The following is a 22,390-nucleotide window of genomic DNA, read 5'->3' on the forward strand; positions in this document are numbered from 1 at the left end:
TTAGTAATCTTGGGTTGCCTCCAAGCAACTTTGGACTGCATCCCACAAAGTAATATAGACGCCCAAGTGCAACATCAAAGGAACAAGTTTAAGGAAAGTATATGTAAGAGCTTCTAATTATATAACAAGATAATTACCATACAAAAATCAATTCAGAGCAATCAAGGGACTTTATTAAATACGTTTGCAGAGAGCACCTGTCTTACCCTTTTTCTAAAACTAAATTAAGAACTTTGGCCTATCAGAAAAAAAAAAAATTGTGTTTTACTGTAATCCTGCAATTGAGTCTGTGCTGGGAGTGAGTGTACCTTTCCTACAGTCTGTGCCAGTCGAAAAAAATGAGTTTCCAAGAGTCCTTGAGCTGGAGTAAACACATAAGAGAGTGTGTCAGAAGACCAAAGGGGTCCAGGCAGAGAAGCGGGCAGTTGCCCAAGTCAATCCTGCCCAGCACTGCCCAGGGCAGGCACAGGCAGGCACACAGGCAGGCACACATGCAACGTGCATTCCGTGTGGAAGGGAATGCTTGGGCCAGGCAGGACAACAAGACTGCAGTCACTGCCCTCTCTGCTGTGTTCAGAGAGAATGTCTGCTGTGTGTGGCATCAAACATCACAGTGTGGAAGAGATTATCTTCCCCTGGCAACCCAGATATCTGCCCCTGCCCGCCCCCCAGTTCAAACTTTTGCAAGTGCTGTTTGTGCTCAAGCAGTTGTGCCAAGAGTGAACTCCAAAACTTGCTCTTCCACAGTTAATTTGTAAACCAGAAAGTTTCAGAGTGGAAGTTTCAGCAAGGAGAAAGCATGAACTTAAGCAGGAAACTTCAAGACCTGGCCAGATTTACTCTAAAGGGCTGATATCAGTACTTCCAGCATTGTTGCTTTCTTCTGGATTGAAACAAATGGACTTCATTTTCCTGATAGGCCCACAATGGCATCTCAGAGAGCTGAGAAGTTGTAGGCCATGAAAAAATATGCTTAGGACCATCTTATTCAATCCTTCACATGGTTTGTCTCTAAGGTGCTCTGATTTCCTTTTTTTACCCAGAAAGCTGCAGAGATGATAGCCTGTCTGTACCTAACACAGCAGCTACCATAAGGCCTCCAGAGACCTGTCTTGAACTGCAGGTCTCAAGACAAGTTCATCTGTTCATTACAGCCTGTTCTCCTGGTTTAGGAGGAAAAAACTGCCCAAACCAGAAACCCCAAGCTAGAATCAAATTCCCAGTCACCTGTTTCTTCAGAGACCAGCAGTCTGGACCACAGTTTATAAGCTCCCCCAGATCTCCTGACTTGATCTCAGCCTGGGGACCTGAGATCCTTTTTTTTGTTGGGTGAAATTACCACTTGCTTCTACCAAGCCAGATGCCACTGATTTTCTTTCCCTCATGTGTAAATCTTTTCATAAGCCCAGATACAAACGACAAAAAAGTTTTCCAGTGTGTGTATCATCTTCTGGCTTATTATCTGGATAGAAAGGGAGAGAAAAAAGGGAAATTAGCCATCTTCTCTGGAGAAGGAATTCATAGTGTGTCTCTACCATCACATACGCATTCTCATGAGACAATAATATACTGACATTAATGGGAAGCATTTGTCGGAATGTCCATACAAAAGACAAAATTCAGATGTAAAGCAGATAGGAATAATGTTGTGGTAGAAAGTCTTGGATAGGCTAGTTCTGAAAGAAGGACCTCGGACTTTCTATCCAAGACATATGTCCTCAGTGTGGCCCTGAAGATTTAACATAAATATGCTGGGTCAGAGATCCATGCTCAAGCTACTGTTCCACCACACTCATTCATGCAGAAACTGCCACTCCCCCATGGCTACTGCTTACCCTCTGTCTTCTCCGGGAGATCCTGCCTTTGTGCAGCCACTTCTGTTTTCATGTGAGCCAGAAAGAGAAACCTGATTCCTCTTGTTCCAAGATTGTTAGCTATTCCAACACTCCCTCTCTGGGTTTAACCAGAAATTGGTGCCTGCTTCAGGTCTTTTCCCCTGAAATTTCTTCAAAAGTGTCATGAAAACTGAATTGTAATCATGTGGATTTTTCTGATGTTATGCATTTATTCTAAAAAAAAAAAAAATCTAGCTAATCTCGATTCCTCAGAATTAAAACCCATGGTTTAGCAGAGCACAACCATTTTTGTACATTACGCAGAAATTGTGATAAGTTCTTTCCTGTGAGAAAAGACATAAATGTCAATATTTTCAAACTTAAATCTCTGAGAGCTAAATTAATTCCCAGGGACAACTACATACCATGAATTGCGAGCAAACAGTTAAGCATGGCATGAAGCAGAAGAACAGAAATGAAAATGCACATTCCTCAGTGAACTTGTGAATTATGCAAATAGAAAGTCAGAAAATAAGCAGGCTCCTGCCCTGGCATTGTAATTAAAGCTCTTGTTTACTTCTCAAGATGCTGTTAAAATATAGGTTTGTTAAGAGGCCTGTTTTATGTTTCCTGCTTTGATGGGATAAAAAAATTTTGTGAAGTTGAGGAAACAACTGGCTTCCCTAAATTCAAACTACATCCCGCCTGTTTCACCTGAGTAGACTTCAGAGCAATTTTTTCTGTGTTTGTGTTCATCTTTCAGGCAGCTGAACTACTGACAGACATGTTGCTTACTTCCTGGAAACCTCCCAGAGAATCTGCAAATTTCATTCAAAGGCTTTTAGGAATTCTTCATATTCTTGAGGTATGGTATCTTCTCAAGGAATTCTTCTTTCTGTGTTCTCTCAACAGCAGCTGAAAATCAATGATTATAAACCCCTTGTCACACTTGTAACTTCTCTTTCCCTTATACTAAATGTCTCTCCATTAAATGGCTCTACTTTATCTTAAATGCAAATTTTTTCTGTCGATGTTGATTGTCAATGGTTATATGTGATACTGAAGTGCAGGACACTAGTAAATACCTCTGAGGAATTGACAGACAGCAATATAGCAACTGGAATATAGCAGGTAAGGAAACTGCAGGGAAAAAATAGATGGAAAAGTCACTGAACTGTAATTACATTTTTGCAAACGGTTTGTTGTTCTGCATATTATAAATATGAATTTTCAAAACCAGAAAGAGGTCTTTATTGTCTTTCTTCTCTGTGTCTTTTGGAGACAATTTAAATTCAACCTTTTTTTTTTTTGGTTGTGACAGCTGATCTGAAATCGATCTTATATCCAAAATCTACAAGTCAATCCCAAGTATAATGGTATAGTGCAGGTCCACGAACATTTCAGATACAATCATACATACATAAATGTATTGGCATATTTAACATACGCATACATTTTCAGCCCCAAGTGTTGGACTGAAGTGGGAAAATCTACAGCAGAAAACCAAGCACAAGTTCTTGCTGTACAGATTTCGAAATCACCTACATTCACAAACCCTCATTGATCAGATGAACTAGACAGCTCTGGTCACCTCTCATGGCCTCTTAGACTTTCTCCTGTTATTGCAAGGCAAAGGCTGCTGGTGAGAACACATCAATTCACACATGCACACTGCTCAGCAGGGCTGTGCTGACATGCTGCCAGGCTAGCTCCCATCCCTTATGGCCAGGCTCACACAACAGGCTCCTCATATGAGACCATTTGGTGTGTCAGTGTTGAAACACTTCCACACCCATCCCTGCCCTCTGCCTCCTTCCTGGTGGGGAGCTAAAGCCTGTGACTTTCCTCTTTGCTTCAGATTGCTTGATACTGCCCACAGAACATTTTAGCTGTTAGCATTTTGCCCTGAATTTCCCAGATTTTGCCCTGAATTTCCCAGATTTAGACCAAAATCCTCACTGAATGTCATTGGGGTGACAGTGACCTCTTCCTGGATCCTCTTCAGTAAGGCAAGGGGCATATTCTTCCCTACATCAACCCGAACAGAGAGAGAAGGGCCAGGCCCTGGTGCAGGAGATGGGATTGGTCCTGGGCAGGGCTCAAGGAGTTCAGCACTTTCTGCAGCTGACTGGGGACAGAAACCATCAGCCACTGGCACATTGCCCCAGTGCTCGTGGTGGAAGCCTTAAGTCCCCTCATTTTTCTGCCCAACCACCTCCAGCCCCAGCTGAACATAGGGAATGACTGACCCCAGCACAAGGGATTCTGGCAGTCATGGGATATGATCTGGGGATTATTCTAGTGAAGATATGACAGCCTGAGGCAAGACAGCAGATTGGCAGCCCCTTGTGACTCAGTTATTCAGCTGCCACCAGTTCTGGCAAGGTGCAGGGCAGCTGTGCAGAATGCTGCTTCAGAAGTTGAAGGCTTCAGACACCTGGAAATTACCTGGGGCTCCTCAGGTAAAAATCTTTCTTCATAAGGCAGCAGCATTCAAGGCAAACAGTATCCCAACATCTGCAGCTGCTCATTTCATGGCCCATCAAACTAGCTGATGGCCCCAGCTGGGTACAAACCACCATGGTCCCTTATTGGAGGCAGGAACTGTTACACCTCCGAGAATATTAGACCATGGGTTCACTTCGCACAGATATCCCACAGAGCAAAGAGAGAGTGGCAAAATGCCTTTATTGCAGTGTGAGCTAGCTTTTTATCAGTAGAGCATGGAATGTGTGGAATTTGGGAGGATTTTTAGGGAGTCTTACATGCAAGGGAATATCTAAACATGGGTAAGGGAGATAGAGAACAGGGAAAAGCTATAAATTCTGCTAACAGGGCTAGTGAGCATAGGATTTACAATCAGCAGATAGGCACAGGGTTTAACAGTAATAGAAACTGCATATTACATACAAAGCAGGATATTTTTCTAACAACATTGTTACTAAATTGAATAAACTTAACACTTTTATAACTTGAAAAGCAGTTTCTGAGGTAGAAAGTCATCTGTTGTCCAGTAGTGTAGCTGCATTCCAAAACTGTCTTTTCCTCAATTTTCTTTTTCTTCAGAGATTTTTCTTCACCATGAATATATTTCTTGTGGGGAACTTCCAACAGTCCCTGCCTGGCTGGCCACTGCAGGCTCCAGAGACGCTCCATCTCCTCTGCCACCTTCTCAGTGCCACCTCCTGGGCCTGGAGCAGAGGTGCCCTCTGGTGGCACACGTGGAGCTCTGTCACCTCTCTGGATCAGTCCATGCTCCTGCTCGTGGTTCCGGGTCTCTGTTGCCATGAGGCTCTTTCACTGCACATTCCATAATCCTCCCTGTAGGCTGAGATTAGGCTGGCTGATGTGTAGTTCTCTGGATTCTCTTCTTTTGCCTTGAAGATAATTATGACACTTCCCTTTCCCTTGTTTTCAAGTGTCTCTCTTTTTTTTTTTTTTACTTCATAGACTCCTAGAATGGTTTGGGTTGTAAGACTATCTAGTTCCAGCCCCCTAGACACATTCCACTAGACCAGATTGTTCAGAGCCCCATCCAGCCTGGCCCTGAGCAGCTCCAGGGATGAAGCATCCACAACTTCTCTGGGCAACTTCTTCTAGTTTCTCTCCTAGCCCCTCGCAGTCATCTGTATACACACACTGCCCTCCTGACTTGCTGCACTCATCTTGGCCATGCTATTCACCATAATCCTTTCTACCAATCTTGTCCAGCTCCTAGTTATTCTTCCTGAACTCTTGCATGGTAGGATCCATGTCGAGAGAAGAAACTCTATTTGTCAGGCTTCAGTTTACTCCCATTAGGATTGAGTTTGAGGGAGAAAGAGAACTGTCCTTGAGCCTTTGCTTTCCTTGAAGCTACTGTGAGATTCAGGCCTCCTGGAAAACTTCCTGCTCTTTACTGTATAAAATTCTTCCCTGCTCTTCTACTGAAGCAGGATCAGGAACTTGGCTCAGGGGGACCAGGAGTGTGTAAGGAAAGCAAAGATAATGCATCCCCTCAAGAACCTATAAATAATTTGAAGGCTGCTGATTTCTTTCCTATAGAGGAGCATGAAGAATATGAAAGTCCTGAATGGAAAATTTGGTCCAAGCAATCTCTGCTCTCAGGGTTCAGATGGTAATGAACCAGAAAATACAGGCTCTCAGAAGACTCTTCCATCTTAAACAGTGATAAACTAGACACTAACTTTTAAAACAGGAACTTTCACAGATTTCTGCATTCAAAATGACAGATTCCAAACAAGCTTCTCAGAATCTCATGAATGGGCATGCTGAGCTGAGCTGCTTAAACAGTCTTCAGACCCTCTGAGGACAAGGCCATGAAAAAGAAATACCATGTACTGCCAATTCTGTGTGTATCATCATATTTGTGACATGGCTTTTTTTTTAGCACCTTCAACCAGGCTGAGGCCTGGTTACATCATGACTGCATTAAAAAATGAGTATACCAAAGTTTTTAAATGATCCATGAGGTACAGTGAAGAAAATACGGCTTTTGAGTAGTAAATGAGTGACATTCCATGTCAATCATCCAACTGAAAATCTACTTCAGTGAGCCAAGCATTTTACTTAGACATCAGAAGCATTTAAGTGGTTTCTTCACTGTATTCCCTGACCCTGCGTTGAAGGCAGTACACACAGCAAATACATTATTGCCACAGCGAAACAAGAACAAGATGGGGGTTATGCCCAGATTCACATTGTGCAAGCTGCAGTGAAATAGAAGTTAGTAGAGAAATCAGACAACCTCATAAAACAGAGGTCATTGACTCTGAACCAGCTGTAATAACTCTGACCTTTAGACCATAGCTCACTTTCCCCTATTTCCTGTTGCTGCACAGAAAAAATAATGACAAATCATTAGAACTCTAAGTCCTTCTGTACTTCTTTCCTAGTCAGTCAGCAGAAGCAGAGGCAGTAACACAGGTGTTGTTACATAAAGTACCTCTAGTGACTATGTGGATCACTCTCCCCAACAAACACATTTTCTTTTTTGGCAACACTCACAGTTTTAAATGAAGTAGAACTGAAACCTGCCCTGAGGATCTCAATTTAATTTGGTTGGCAGTCATAACCTTCAATAACATCTGGAAGGTCAAGATAAAGGTTTCTGGCAAAAAAAAAAGATTGCTCCTGCTAAATATTGAGGATAATCCCTAACTGCTGTCATATGTAAGGATATTTTCATGGATTTTTAAAGGCACGAGAGCCAAAGTGTCCTCAGAAGAACTTACAAGCAGTCACTTGACAATAGTAACGTTTCACGCCACACCCTCTATTACCAAGGAGAACAAGGTTGTAGAAGTATGAAAAAAAAATACCATTCTAATCCAATGACACAAATATCTAACTGTCTAAAAGGTTCACTTAGAGATGATGAATGTCTTCTAGGTAAAGAACAATACGCTTCAAGTGATATTACAGTTGTAGGAATGGGATATTCCAGAAGACAAATACAACCTTTTGTTATTGTTGTTTTGAATGCAGGAGTCCTCCACCAAGTAACTGCAGCCACTGAGCTCTGAATCCCCAGTAGATTAATAACAGCCATTGGCTCCATTCTCAGCATGACAACAGGATCTAAACCAAGCTGATAAGGCCTGTTTTAAACAGAAAATCTGCTATAACTAATACATATGAAAAGATCCCTGCTGCATTTAAGAAATGTAATTCTGGAGAAATCTCATTCTGGAGATCTTGAGAAGAGCCATGAAGTTCTGCAAATACTTCTTTACTGCATGGAAATGAAATGTGTCAATCATCCAAGTATTACCAAGCTTCTTGAAATCTAGATATGTACAAAAATTCTTGATTGTCTTCTCAGTCAGACTTATAAAACAGTAATTTCTCTGATAGTATCAGTTTAGATTAGGTTTTTTACACCCAGCTAAACCTCACCTCTCACTTAAAATGCTAGTGGGCATAGTTTCTTTCTTGGTTGAAACATTAATTAATAATCCATAGAACAAACCCCACTGTACAGCCAAGGATCTCCCAAGAAACAGTTTCTAAAATAAGCAAGTCTGGAGCCTACACCATCTCTCTGTCTGATGGTGCTGAGCCATTATGTGCATCCCTAAATTTATATTCAGTGCAGTAATGCTACACATTTTATAGCACACAGTAAGTGCACAAAACATGAATCACAAGTCACATTTTCATTCAGGAAGTTAGGTTCCTCCAATTATTCATAACCCAGATTTTGTAAGAAGCAAACGCCATCTGAAGGGAAACACATTGATCAATACCTCATATACTGATGCTTCAGAGGCAGTATTCAGAATCAGTGCAGCAGCCTGGGTCATCCTCTTAGTGCAGGGGTAAATGTTATTGCATACACAGTACATGTGAGACTATTTCTCTCCATCTTCATGCCAGGAGCCTGCCGGCACAGCAGCTGCCTGCTGGTTAAGGATGGTTCATGAGCTGTCATGGCAAAACAGTCAGTGGTCAGGAAGCATGTCCTCTAAAGGCCCTCCAGTGCACAGGGAAGGCCCAGGCTAACAGTGGCTTTTACCATGTTTTTGTAGTCTACAGATCTCTGTGCTTTCTAAGTGTGTCAGGCTAATTTTCTATGGACCGTACTTTGTGCTACTTGAGTGCCTGCTTTAACAGTTTTTCTCCTGCCATGGAAGCTCTAGGTGGTGGTGCATCATTTAGGAACCAAATATATATTCACTCCAAATACTGCCTGATTGTTCAAGATAAGCTGACATCCATTTGGTTTTCCTTAAGGGAATCCATTATGTTTTCCACATTTCTCTGCAGCTCGCTCTTCACAACCAGCTGAACCCATTTTGCAGTGAGAGTGAGGTGAACAGATGAGGGAAAAAAACTAGGACAACACTGAAGAAAACCCCAAACAACCAAATAAGAAAGTAAATGTGTTTTTAAATGTTTATCCAAATTAAAACTGAAAAGCAGTATCTTATGTTGTTTGGCTTTTTCAATACTTCGAACTTTCAAAATAATTTTAAAAATATAAGGGAATCACTTTTATGAAGCCATTTTAAAATGTGAGGAAAGATGGAAATGTCATAGTACGAAAGGTGGGTAATTTTAATTTTGTAATATTTATTTTGTATTCTCTTAAGAGAACTTCTGAATAAAACTGCATTATCTAAGTATTTAAACGTTACAAAACTGAAATGTTTTATCAAAATAAAACCACATTCAAAAGAATCTTGTCCTTTTCCCACTTTCCTATCCACAGTAAACATGCCCTTCCTTTTGCCATAACCTTCTCTGACTTGGGTTGACATCTATTACTGTCTTCGGTTTCCACCTGTAAAATTACCATATTTCCTCCATTATCCAAATAATAACTTAAAAGGAGAAGAGATTTTTTTTTTCCCCCAGTATATTTATTCAGTGCCTTTGGCACAAATTCTTGACTTTGTTCAGAGTCTGATGCTAATAACAAGTTTCTAACATATTTCTCTGTACCGAAAATAAGAGCTACTTAAGCCATGGGTATTTCTTGGGCAAAGAACACCTAACATATTACTAAATAGGTGAGGATTAATAATATATTCACCAAAACCACCAAGAAGGTTGAGAGAGATTTCATTTCATTTAACTTACAGTAAAATACTGTATTTTTTTCTGTTTAAATTATAATGGCCTGCCTTTGACTCATGTTTATTGGTAAGCTACTATGCAGCCCAAACTGAAACAATGAGTAAGAAAAAAATTTTGGGGTTAATTCTCTCTAAATGCTGAGAAGATGGAAAACATGTAATGTTTTTTAGGTAATTTAAATGGCGGAATAGGCAGATACAGACAGGAATTAAATTATTCACTGGCAACATATAGCAGCTCCTTTCAAAAGCTTTCATCTAATTTAAGGAAGCCTAACATGAAAGACCGAAACTGGAGAATTACATACATTAATCTTGCCATGGCCTTTTGAATGTGAATTACAATTTAGTCTTCTATATGACATTTAATTTATATTTATTGCAGCAGAGTAACAATAAAGTGGTTACATTTCTAGGAAATAAGGAGTGGGAATTACAAATGTACAAGGAAATTAAAGTGCCCTATTTCTTTGCTTTTTCATCTATTTTTTTCACCAGTTTTTCCTTGTTTAGACAAAATTAGTATTACAACATTTCTCATATCCTCAGTACTATGCTGGCACTTTTCTAATAAACCAAGATAATTTGTTGACATAAAAATGAGCCTATTTTTAAAGTAAAAGGTTTGGGGTTTTTTAAGTTATAAGTGGGCATTTTTCCACCTTGCCTTTCTGAGAGGGAGGACACAGAAGAACTCAGTATAGTAGCATAGCCCACATGCGTTTTATTGCAGGAATTTACTGCAATTATACAGCTACTGGAGGGCCACACAAAACCTTCATTATTTTGTTAATTTTATTTTTGCTTATACAGGCCAGTATCATATATCCCACTAACTTGAAGGAGGTAATCTTGAAGGTACTAATGTGGCTACAGTTTAAGAAAATAGAGTTATAAAATTGCAGCTTGGGCATGTGCTGTCTCTGCACTCTAAGTCCAAACTTGAACTACCATCCCCTCTGCTGCTGGCAGGACGGCCAAAGGCCTAATGCAAATGATTTAACAACTGTCTGGATACAAAGGGTCATATGGTAAAGAGAGCTGAAAGTTGCTACGACTCGTTGATCAACTAGGGGGGTTAAAACATCTGCCACAATGGAAAACTAAAACAATACACGCATACATTTCATCAGTATAGAATTCCTCTTTACCCTGAATGAAATAAATTGTTTTCTTCCTTAACTGTGTTCCTGCCAACTCACCAGCGACTGACCTACAACTTTCTGTGCACGTGGCAGAGTACAAAGTTTTAATGTGTGCTGCCTCAGCTATTTAGGCCAGCAAGACCTGAAAATATAAATGATTAAGCTAAGAGAGATTTTGTGCTTTACTGAATTGTTTATTAATTTTGTTGGAAAGTTCTGGCTATGAAAGGCGAGATGGGATTTGAAGAAGAGCACAGGTAACCACTTGTCCCTGAGGAAGAGAAGGATAAGGAGGGCCGCTTCTAGGGCTGCTTATGCATTCCTGATCACTGGAACAAAGCCTGGTCCACTTCACCTAGGAAGGTAGTGTTTCTCTTTGAGTTTGGAGTAGAACCTAGAACCAATTCTGGCTACATTTTGTCCTACTTCCTTGCTCTTCCCCAGTAGGGCTGGTGCCCTCAGCACAGACCCACCTGCCGGCCACCTTGTCCCACCACCCTGATTGCACCACCTACTCACTTCCACCCACAGTGGCAGGGCCAGGAACTGACACAGGTTCAAGACCAAGTGCCGGGTCCTTTACTTTGGTCACAACAACCCCATGCAGTCCTATGGGCTGGGGGCACAATGACTTGAAAGCTGCCCAGCGAAAAAGGACCTGGGGATGCTGGTCAACAGAGACTGAACACAAGCCAGCAGTGTGCCCAGGTGGCCAAGAAGGCCAATGGCATCCTGGCTTGTATCAGAAAGAGTGTGACCAGCAAAACCAGGGCAGTGATTCTTCCCTTGTACTCGGCACTGATGGGGCTGCACCTTGAGTGCTGCGTCCAGTTCTAGAGCCTTCAATTCAAGAGGGAGGTTAAGGTGCTGGAGCAGGTCTGGAGAAGGGCAACAAAGCTAGTGAAGGGTCTGGAGCACAGTTGTGATGAGGAGCAGCTGAGGGAGCTAAAGTTGTTTAGCCTGGAGAAGAGGAGGCTTGGGGGGGGATTTGTTGCTCTCTACAACTCCCCGAGAGAAGGTTGTAGCCAGGTGGGGGGTCGACCTCTTGTCCCAGGCAACAAGCAATAGGATGAGAGCACATAGTCTTAAGCTGTGCCAGGAGAGGTTCAGGTCGGACATTAGGAAGACTGTCTTCACAGTAACAGTGAGTAGACACTGGCGTGGGCTGCCTAGGGAGATGGTGGAGTCGCCGACCCTGGAGCTCTTTCAGACTGGACGTGGCGCTCAGAGACATGGTCTAGTTTTACAAAGTGGCGTTCGGTCATCGGTCGGACTCGATGATCTCAGAGGTCTCTTTCAACCTAATTGACTCTGTGATGGATTCTGTGATTCAGAGCGGGGCAGTCCCGCGGCCACGGGGGCTGCCCGAGGGTCGGTGTGTCCCGGTGTGTCCCGGTGTGTCCCGGCCCGGCCCGGCCCGGCCCCGCTCCCCTCCCGGGCCTCCCGCCGGACCCGCGGCCGGCAGGGGGCGCGCGCGGAAGGCGGGCGCGGCGCTCTGTCCCTGCCGGCCCGTCCGCCCCGCGCGCGGCCCCGCCCCCCGCGCTCACACCACCCGCCCGCCCGCCCGGCGCTGCGTCAGCCCGGCAAGATGGAGAGCGCCGAGGAAGGTACCGCGACCGCCCGGGGCCGCGACACCCCCGGGCGGGGGCTCTGCTGGGGCAGCCTCCCTTCAAGGGCGGGGGACCGGGGCGGGGAGGGCGTCGCTGGGCCCGCTGGGCGGGCCGGGGCTGTCAGCGCCCGTTGGGGGGGGTTTGGTTTCCGCGTCCCGGGGCTGCAGGTGCCCGGGCCCCGCTCCCCGCGGGGTTCGGGCCGGGCTGGGCCGCGGGAGGGGCAGTGCGTGAGGTGGCGCGCGCGGCGCCCCTTACATAACACCGGGGATCGCGGGGGGAGGGAACGGGGGGGCGGTGCTGCGGGAACACCGGGAGCGGGGCTGGGATGGGCCGCGCCGGGGCACCTGGACACCGGGGCCCGCCGGGGGCTGCGGCTTTGCTCGGGGAAAGTGCGGGGCTCGGGGGTCCTAAAGCGGCGGCAGGCGGGGTGCGCACGCTGGGGCGGGGAGAGCACTGCCCCGGGCCCCCTCCGGGCCGCCGAGCCTGTCCCACCCTGCCTGTAACCCAGCGGAGCTTAAATGTCCGCTCTGGGCCGCATAGTGAGAGCAGCTGCTGCTCCTTATGCAAGGTTAACTTTGTTGTGTGCGCTGGGAAATCTGTTCGAAAAAAAATTGAAATATGCAGGAGCTGGCGTGTTTTTCTGTCTGTTCTACGGTAGACTAGTACATAGTAACTTCTTTTTAAAGAGAAAGCTGTCAAAGAGATCATAGTCATGTTTTTGGGGGGGTTGGGGATTTTTTTTTTTTGAAAGTGTAGATTCTGTTTTTAAGGGATTTTCCATTTTTAAGGGCTTTACTTGATATCAAATATGGGTATGTTTTGTCAGCGCTTTTGCTCTGCTCGGATAATCATAGAAATCGTTAGGGTTAGAGGGGACCTCTGGAAATAATCTGCTCCTGCCAAGGCAGGGTCACCTAGAGCAGGTTACACAGGAACGCATCTAGGTGGGGTTTGATTGTCTCCAGAGAGGGAGAGGGAGTACATTGAGTGACTGCTTAGTTCAGGATGATACTGGAGAACTTCCATAAACCAGGACCTCATATTGTAGCACAAACCAAAATAAATAAAGGATGTGTGATGTGCTGTGTTTATTGCAGTATTTGAACTTTGTTTGTCATCTTAAGCAATAGGGACAAACACATATTGCAGTAGCAAGGCAGTTCCAAGGAAAGCATTTTGTGTCTTGGCTTTTGTTGCTTTGGCATCATTTTGAATGTAGCTTTTTGCCTGGTGTCACTTGATTTTCCAACTTGAGAGGATTAAGAAGAAAAAAAAAAGGTAGAAAAACATGAAACACTGGATGGAATAAGACAGCACCTTTGTAGTAATGTCCCTTAGAATGTAATGTAGACATCTTTAATAGTCACGAACACTGATGACTTATCAAAACATTAGTGGCTTTAAAATCTAATACTGGAAACTGCTTGCTGCAACTCTGTAGAGCAGTAGTCACACTGATGAAATTAACAAAGTGAAACTTTGATCACTTGGCCAGAAAACTTGGATTTCGACAAACTGGGAAGTGGATACTCAGAAATGACCAGCTGATTTTCCACCACTTCAGTAGTCGGTAAATCCATCTCGGTGGACTTAATTCAAACAGCATAGTTGATAATTTGTTAAGAGGCTGTTACCAGTGGTAGACTTTGATCATACCTGACTTAAGTAGGTGAACAACAAGACCAGGAAGAGAAAGAAAAGGGGGTTGTTAAGTTACATCTTAAGGCATTGTCTTCTTTAACTAAACCTCTGTGTTAAACTCTACAATTAGAATTTGGACTTTTCTGGAGGTTTTTTATGTATAAACACACATATATATGCAGGCTTAGATATTATATTGTGTCTTACCAAGGTTACCCTCAAAATCTCTGAGTAGTAGTAGTGTGAAAGTAACTCATCTATATACTCACTTTCCATAAATACCACTAGAATGTTACAAGTTCTTCTACAGTTTCAAACCTCAGCTCCCACTATTAGACCTTCACGCCGCTTGCCAAGGTTAGAAAGCTTTAAACACCAGCAGCAGCAAAGACTGTTTTGGTACCTTAAGGAAGAGAAAATCCATGTTCTAATACTGTGTGCCTGAGCTGCTACACAGTGTCAGAGGGACTTTCCTTACTACTGATAGTCTGATAATGATATCATGGTCATTGTGGTACTGATGGGTTTTGTGCTTGACTGAATTGTCTTGTGGAGCTAGAAAACTGAACTGGATGGTGAGAGCTTAGATGAGAGAGGCAGTTTAGGGTCATAACAGTCAGACCTAAGTGGGAGCTACTTCACCTCAGGATGAATCTAAGAGACGCTTCTCCATAGCACTCGAAATCACCAGATACCAGGTTTTACTGATGAGAGGTAATTCTAGTTCTTTCTAGTTGAATCAGTTTGTTGCTAAATAACATAATATTCACTTTTCGGTACTGCGGTGTTGAAATTCAGAGGGGTGATAGGCGTAGAATCATTCTGAGGGGGAACAGGAAGGAACTGTATTATTCAAGGTCATTTTTTTCTGAGACACGTGCATGAAGAACAGGATGCAAAGTGTGTGTACACATAGAAAAACAGTGACTATTGCACAGTGGAATTCCCTCTGAACACAGCAGAGGTCATAAGGTGCATAGCTTTGCATGTTGACCCTTAGTGGGATTTATTGATTTGAAGCTGTCAACTGCTTAACAGTCCAGACCGATACACTCATAATATGTTTATTTGGATTTATAAAACAAGTCGAAATGTCTAGAAATTCTCATAGCCTTTGAAAAAAATAAAATTTAGTTTTAACTTATTTTAGTAAACTGAAAAAGGCAATCCTTCCTCTAATGCAGAATTCATTTGTTTTCAGTAATCAGTAATGCAAATTATAGAATCAGATGGGTGGGAAAGGACCTCTGAAATCAAGTCCAACCTTTGATCCACTACCACCATGGAAAAACTGTTGGTTTTTCCCAACAGTTTTCAGAATAAGTGAACAGCCGGCTGTGAGAATCAACAGGCCATTAATGAGCAGATCCAGAGAGCTATGGGCATCTTTCAGGGAACAATGTGCTTCTAACATGCTTTCTTTAGTGCCAAAGAGTATCCTTAGAGCATTGGTTTCGCATTCTGTCTCCTGTGCTGGTTGTAGCGCTTGTCTGACCCTTTGTGAGGCCAGTCTAGTGTACAAAGTTGTCAACTTGCTGTAATGGAACAGCTCTACTGGAAAGAATGCAGGAGGAGGTGGGCATGCCACAGCGAGTGGGTAGAGCCTGCCTGTCAGCTGGAGTGACCTGTCCTGTGCAGCCATCTGGAAATGCTCTCTGTGGTAAAAGAATCATTTGTTAGGTGAAGTAGTAGTTTTGGTCATTCTTATCAGCAGAGAAACCAGGGACTCTTGATGTTTGCAGTGATAAGCTGTTGCTCAATAGGGCTGTGACAGAAGTGCTCTTTATGTCTTTTTGTGGCATCACTGATGTGATATTGAATACCTATTTCTATTAGTTCTAGGTTTTTGTGCTGCATGAATGAATTCAATCAAATATCACTTTTATAGATAGGAAATTGTTTGGGTTTTTTTTTCCTTTTGAATCACTTGAATTCTATGTTTATGACCATATTGTGACCTCTTTATTGAAAAAAAAATAATTTTTGGTATCTTTTGGAACTTTATGCAGAAAAGCATTAACTTCTGAAGATTTCAACCAAGAACAATGATACTCAATGAACAGTGAACTCACACTTGAAATTGCATATTTGCAGTATTCCTACATCAGTACTTTCATTTGGCATTTTTCTAACAATGATCTCTGGTATATATGTGTTATACTCTTGCAGGTTTGCTGAATGGGGGTTCATGTAGAAATAATTAACAAAAGAGAAAATCCTAAGCTCACATATTCTATATAAATGGGCATTTTGTGTTCATTTCCTGGATAGAAATAAAAGGAGGAATAAGGGGAAGATACCATGCATCTGTCAATAAGCAGATAGAATACTTGATTTTTATTTCTATTTAATCATGTGTCTAACTGAATGATATTAAAATAGACATCTGTTCTTTAGAGGAAGGGATTTATGCTCCTCTTTCTTTGTCCACAAAACATCTTGTGACCTTTAGTTGTAAGAAAACATCAAAAATAGGGAATAAAGAAGGTGCAGGACCTATTGAAATATTACAGTAATTATGAAATAGAAAATGTCTTTTCTCTTGTGACTAAACAGTAGACTGCTAAGTGTTTGACTTTATTCACATTGGGTAGCAAACTCAGAAAATACCTCTGTCTATTTTGGTGGTTTTTCTTCTGTTAATCAAGAGCACTGAAGCAACATCCATGTTAGGTTTAATAAGAGCAAATAACTCGTTTAAGTCATTGTTGGACGTTATTAAATCTCTTCTGCTTAGCCTTTGTTTAACTTGCTCAAAATTCAGATTGAATTTTTACATTTCTAAGTCTCCACTTTCAGGAAGATTATCCTTAATACTTTGTATGTTGTTTTAGCAATAACTGTTTAGGTAAAAAACATCTCCTGCTGTAGTTTAACTGTGTCTATTCCCTAGAAATCTTGAAAATATTGTAAGACTTGTCTTGAGTTTTTATAACGTGATCAAGCAGGTAACATTCTTGTTGCTTTTTCTGTTGATCTCTCGGTCTTTGTCTTGCATCAGATGAAATCTGTCTTTCATCCTCTTTCAATTTATTCTGGCTTCATGTATAATTTGTCTTGTAAATTTGAGTCCTTTAAGCAGTGGTGTAATAAGCTTTTCGTCCTTGTCAGCAGATATATGCCGAGTCTGTCGGTCTGAAGGAACTCCTGAGAAACCCCTCTATCATCCATGTGTGTGTACTGGCAGTATTAAATTTATTCATCAGGAATGGTGAGTAGCTTTCTTAATTTTTCTAAATGGTGCCTGTAGCTTTCTTCACTTTTTTTTCTAATTAAAATTCAATAGTGTGTTTTTTAAAACACTACTTCTAGAGTCTTCAGCTTAACTAGTAAGAAAAATCCATTTTTCAGTGGAAATGTGTAAGGGATTTTGATGTTTTTTGTGTAATGATTCATTACAATTCACAAAAAATTTTTAATTATATACAGAAAGAAAGTTCTGACAATTGCTTGTGTTTGGGACTACAGTTCTGATCATATGTCAGCTTTGTGAAAACTAAACAGAAAAATCAGTATGTTGGGGCATTTTCTGCCACTTACAGCCTGTGAATAGAAAGAGCATCTAAACTCATTGCAAGAAATGAAAATACCCTAGTACTTTTCAGTCATTTTGAGGTGTGTTTTATCAGGAAGTGTTAAAGTGAAAACTGTAGTTCTGGTCTATAGCACACATTTCCTTTGATAGTATTTTAATAGCTGTTCTTTTACAAATACAACAGTTCTAAATCTTAGCTGTGTGCATCTATATGTCATATCTCGAAGTATTAATAAGAAGTGGTGTCACTAGTGGGTGTCCATGCCAGGATGCCTGCTTTGATCAATAATATACCTTAAGAATTTACTTTATCGATAATGTAAGTGATGTGTGTCAGCTTACCTTTTTTTACTTTTAAAAACTTCCTTGATGGCCTAAATGGATTTAATGAACATGCTGGTTAAAGTCCTGCTTGACAGTACCAATATCCTGACTTATGTTTGAAAACAGAGAATTGGTGTTTTCCTCAGTGGAGGGATAGGGCAGAGAGATATATAAAATGTGTTAATATGATCACTTTTTATTGCAGCTTAGTTCAGTGGCTTAAACACAGCAGAAAAGAATACTGTGAATTATGTAAGCACAGATTTGCTTTCACACCAAGTAAGTATGTTTTACTGCTCCTATTTTTTCAGAGTTTCTTTTTCTCTTAGTATGTATGATTACTTTTTCATTCAGCATGATAGATCCAAACTTGTGTTTTAACTTCTATATTCTTGTTTGAATTGCAGTTCTTATGCATATTATTGCGGACTGTGGGAAATGTTGAAACAATGGATAATTTGGTTCTTTCATAATCTTGCATGAGACATAAAAGAAGTATTATTCTGTGCCTTTTCTGACAGCCTCAGTCCCATTCTTTTGTTGCCGATATTACAGAGTATGGCATGTTTTCAGCTTCACTGATAAATGTGCTTGTAAGTCTGAATGGTAAAGTGAAACCACAGCAAAATTTGAATTTGAACACCAGTTTTCAGTTTGCTTTGAATGATCTACCTGCGACACTACCACTTGACTTCTGTCAGTTTCAGTTCAAATGATCTTGACAGATAATGCAAATTATGATTGTTCCCCTTACCTTTCAGTCAAGATACAGTAACTACCCAGTGTTATATTGCTTTATATGTTAGATACAACTGAATAAGTTAGGCAACTTATAATGAAGAATTACTGTATCTTTACATAGTTCCCAGAGGATTCTTAATTACACTTTAACTGATTGTAGTAGAAATAGGTGAGGTCCTTTGGCTTGGTGGCAGGCTAGGCTTGTTATTTAGTATTGCCAGCTTTCTGCCTGTTGAGCAGGTAGTGTGTTTTATGCTACATTTTTCTCTTTACATTTACTTGTGCTGATTTATTCCTTACAACTGCTAAACTCGGTTCTTCATATTGAAGATATGTAATTTAAAAAAAAAAAAACAAACAAAATAAACAAACAACAACAACAAAAACGCCAAAAAACCCCTGGTGTGTATCTGCACTGTAGAAGCTGTTTTGAGTTGGGAAAGATGATGGTTTGACTGTTTCAGGTGTGTAGTACAATAAAAATCAAAGCTCCTTTTCAGGGTCGCTGGTCACTCATCCTATCTCCTGCTCCCTTCTCACCTTTTTTTATGGTTTTGTGGTTTTTGTTTTTTTGGTTTCTTCCCTACTAGTTTTGTACTTTGGTAGAGAAAACCGAGGCTAAGGTGGTTTAATTCAGGCATCTTCTTTTCCAAAAATCCTGTGGTCTACCTTCCTTCTGTATGCTGAAACTCAGTATTTTGCATTTCTGCCAACAATTAATTTAACACATTAGACCAGCAGTGAAAGGTACAACATTAAATCTGTCTTATGAGGATAATATCATATAATTTGTTGAAATGCTTCAGGTTATTATTTTTAAATACTACAGAGACCTGTATAAGAAATGTAAGAAAGAGATCATCTGCTTGCAGGTTTTATTTGTCAAACATTTTTATAAAGGTATTACATTGGTGCTTTCTGGAAGCTTTGCAAATTAAGAGTGATCCCCAGTTATTATCCACTTCCAAAATTGCATTCTGCTACCAGGTCCTCTACAGAATTTAGTGTGCAAGACCAGAAAATGGCATTTTGTTGATTTATTAGTTGTTAAGAAGAAAGATGACTTTCTAGTTTTGTATAAAAAAACCCAAAACAAACCATGAAAGTGTATAGTGTTTTCCTTGGGATATAGGATACACTTTACACGCGTGTTGCGTGTTGATAAGAGGAGGCTTAGTCACTGCCCTTATCAGCAGAGGTGTTCCTGCAGAAGTTAATCCTTGACTGACACAGCTGTTAGCAGCACAGCCTGTAATGTAATTGTAGGTTACAGACATGAGAAAACATAGTTGAGTTACTGTGGGTTAACAAGGTATCATTTGTCATAGGAGCTTTGACATTGGTAGTAAGTGAACCTCTTTCTTCCTCGTGCAATAAAGTACTTCCTCCACGTTCAGCCTCTAGGAAAGGTCTACTTATCCTCATGTCACACACTTGCCACTCCCCTCACTGAAAAGCCTGAGCTGATAATGTTTTCTTCTTTGCTTTCGACATTTTGTGTGCTTTTTTTGTACCAGGCTGCACACAGTGGTAGCGCATGTCAGGTTCCCTGCACAGATTCCTCCTGCCCTCTCTATCCAGTGGTGTTGTTTCCCTGGTTCCTTGCACCCAAGGCTTGTGCAGTTACAGTTAGTTTGTCTTACCCCTCCTTCTTTGAAACATAATACGGCTTCCCAGTCTGGAAGCTGGATCTGCCTGTGGGAGTTGGGAAAAAGTCACAGATGCTGGAGAGAATGATAAGGCAGAAAAGGGATTGATGTATATGCCAGTCATGGAAGCAAACTTGGATCTGGCCTATAACCATGCCAGGTGTAACACACTTTCAGATAAGTTAATTCACCACGAGATGTGGTCCAATAAATGCATGTATGTAGTTAATATCTGGGCTTCAACAGACAGGCATTAAGCTGAGAATAGTAGTGCAGGAACACCAGCGACTCCTCTCTTATTGAGCTTGGTTTGCTTGTTAAGGCTGTTGCTGTCATTCTGTCAAAAATGATCCCCTGCTAGTGTAACTTTTGGTGTATGAAGTATTCGTAAACTATTTCTAGTGCATTTATTCTTTTAAGTTGTATGACATCTTGTGATTTCTTTAGCACCTGAACTGCTAGTTTAGTTAATGTTTGGAAGGAAGGAAAGAGGAGAAGGTTCCCCTTGCATCTTGGCAGGACTACAAAGGAATGGATTTTCCTTTTGAATAATAGCATCATTCTCTAAATGTGTTTAGTCATGTAGCCAAATGACTCGATTCTCAGCTGAATGCTTTAAAGCTAAGGTTTTTCTGTTTTAAATTTAATTCCTATTCTGCAGTTCTTCAGCTTATGAATTAATACAACCATTAAAAATAAAAAATAGCTTTGGATGTTTTTTAGTTATGTCAAGGTCCTTTTCATTTTTGAATCTTAAGTTTTCTGAGTTTTTAAAGGGCAACTGCTATGTATGCTTTCCCTCCCCACGTGTGCTTTCCTTTGTCATGTGCAAGGATGCACTTCTGTTGATGTCACACTAAACATTCATAAGCACTGAGCCATGAAAGAAGGTATGGCTGTATTTCCCAAGAAAATACAGGGTTTTTTTTCTCCTTTTTGTAGAAGGTAACCCTAATATAAATATTGTAAAAACACAAATACAGAAGCAGACTAACCTGATCTTTGGCTGGAGATTGGGATGGGTTAATTTCTCTGCTCCTTGTGCAGCTTCATTGCTGGCAAGTGATTGATACAATGGCACAAGCTTAGTTAATACAAAGACTGTAAAAATGAAGGAAGTCCTATGGGCAGGGTGTTCTTCCATTTATGAATTATTATAATCTGACGTAAGCTTTTGATTTGTGCATGCAAAGTTACTAATTGAAAGCTTGAATGCACTAGGACCTCACTATTTGTATTGTTCCAATCCTGATTTGTTACTGTTCTTCCTTTCTTCTTGTTTGCTGCCTTTGTTCACCTGTAGCTCTTAATGTGAAAATCTGTTGGATCAGGAACACAAATGATTCATGGTTCCTGTGAATCATTTGGATTGATGGAGCTCCTAAGATAGCTTATAGCACATTGAGATTCTCCAAGTTCAATACTTAAGATTGAGTCTTTTTCAATTAACTCGTTAATTTTCAATTAATCCAGGCCTTGATATTTTCTGATCATCTTAAAACCTTCCAGATGAGACTAGCATAGGTATCTGAATTGGAAAGAGTTCATGGTTCATAGATTTTAAGATAAAGAAAAAGGAGTATCGCTCTGATATAATTCAATATTCAATTATATATTCATATTTGTAAGTAACTTGTGCAAAAAAAGTCACTTAATAATTGCATGTTTTCATAGGAACACTTCCAAACTTTTTGATCTTGAATTTTTTTCTTAATATCTGAGAAACTTTGTAATTATGCTGAGTGGCCCATTTTATTGGGTTTATCAATTATCATGTAATTAGGATTTTATTGAAGGATGTAATGGGCTGATTTTTTTACCTGTTCATTTTTGGCAAATTTTAAAATAGTACTCCATAGCTTCAGCATTTCTGGAAAGACTGATTTGGAAAAACAAACTTCTGAAACAAAATACAACATTCTGGCACAGAATTCAGTGTGTCTTCTGCCAGTTCCAGGATGCAGAGTATCCATACAGTTGAGATTTATATGAATCATTTCATGTGTTTGTTAAACCTGTGGCTTGCATGAGAAGGGGTGGAGTTTTTCTCCTTTTACCTTAGCAGTCTAGAGGAATGTCTCCATATGTCTCAAGAATGTAAAACACAGAAACGTGGTTTGGGTTGGAAGATCTCTTGAAGATCACATAGTCCAACTTAAAGAATAACTCACAAGTGCTGTTTAACCAAACCCACGCTTTAACCCATGAGCTATTAAATGAATGTTCTTATTTATAAGTTACATGGTCTTATTTCATGGTCAGTGCACAAGGATGACTATGGTGGCATATAAATTGCTTGCAAGTATAATAGTAAATGGAAAATCTGTGGG

At 40.9% G+C, this 22,390-nt stretch overlaps 1 protein-coding gene across 5 annotated transcripts in view; it reads left to right on the forward strand.

The window, feature by feature from the left end:
- The first annotated feature begins 12,069 nt into the window (after positions 1 to 12,069).
- MARCH6 (membrane associated ring-CH-type finger 6) overlaps positions 12,070 to 22,390 on the forward strand; it is a 47,743-nt gene continuing 37,422 nt past the window's right edge. For 2 of the 5 annotated variants that reach the window (XM_027889014.1, XM_027889018.1), the window contains exons 1-3: positions 12,070 to 12,167; positions 16,926 to 17,022; positions 17,876 to 17,949. In XM_027889014.1, the coding sequence (XP_027744815.1) occupies positions 12,149 to 12,167; positions 16,926 to 17,022; positions 17,876 to 17,949 (190 nt within the window). In that variant the 5' untranslated portion in view covers positions 12,070 to 12,148. Of the gene's footprint in view, positions 12,168 to 12,716; positions 12,739 to 16,922; positions 17,023 to 17,875; positions 17,950 to 22,390 lie in introns of those variants that run through there. The other 3 variants (XM_027889013.1, XM_027889015.1, XM_027889016.1) reach the window with 2 other exon arrangements.

The sequence above is a fragment of the Empidonax traillii genome, unplaced genomic scaffold, assembly GCF_003031625.1.
Source record: "Empidonax traillii isolate 1590-97213 ecotype Southwest subspecies unplaced genomic scaffold, ASM303162v1 scaffold249:size1902748, whole genome shotgun sequence".
In the NCBI taxonomy this organism is placed as follows: Eukaryota; Metazoa; Chordata; class Aves; order Passeriformes; family Tyrannidae; genus Empidonax; species Empidonax traillii.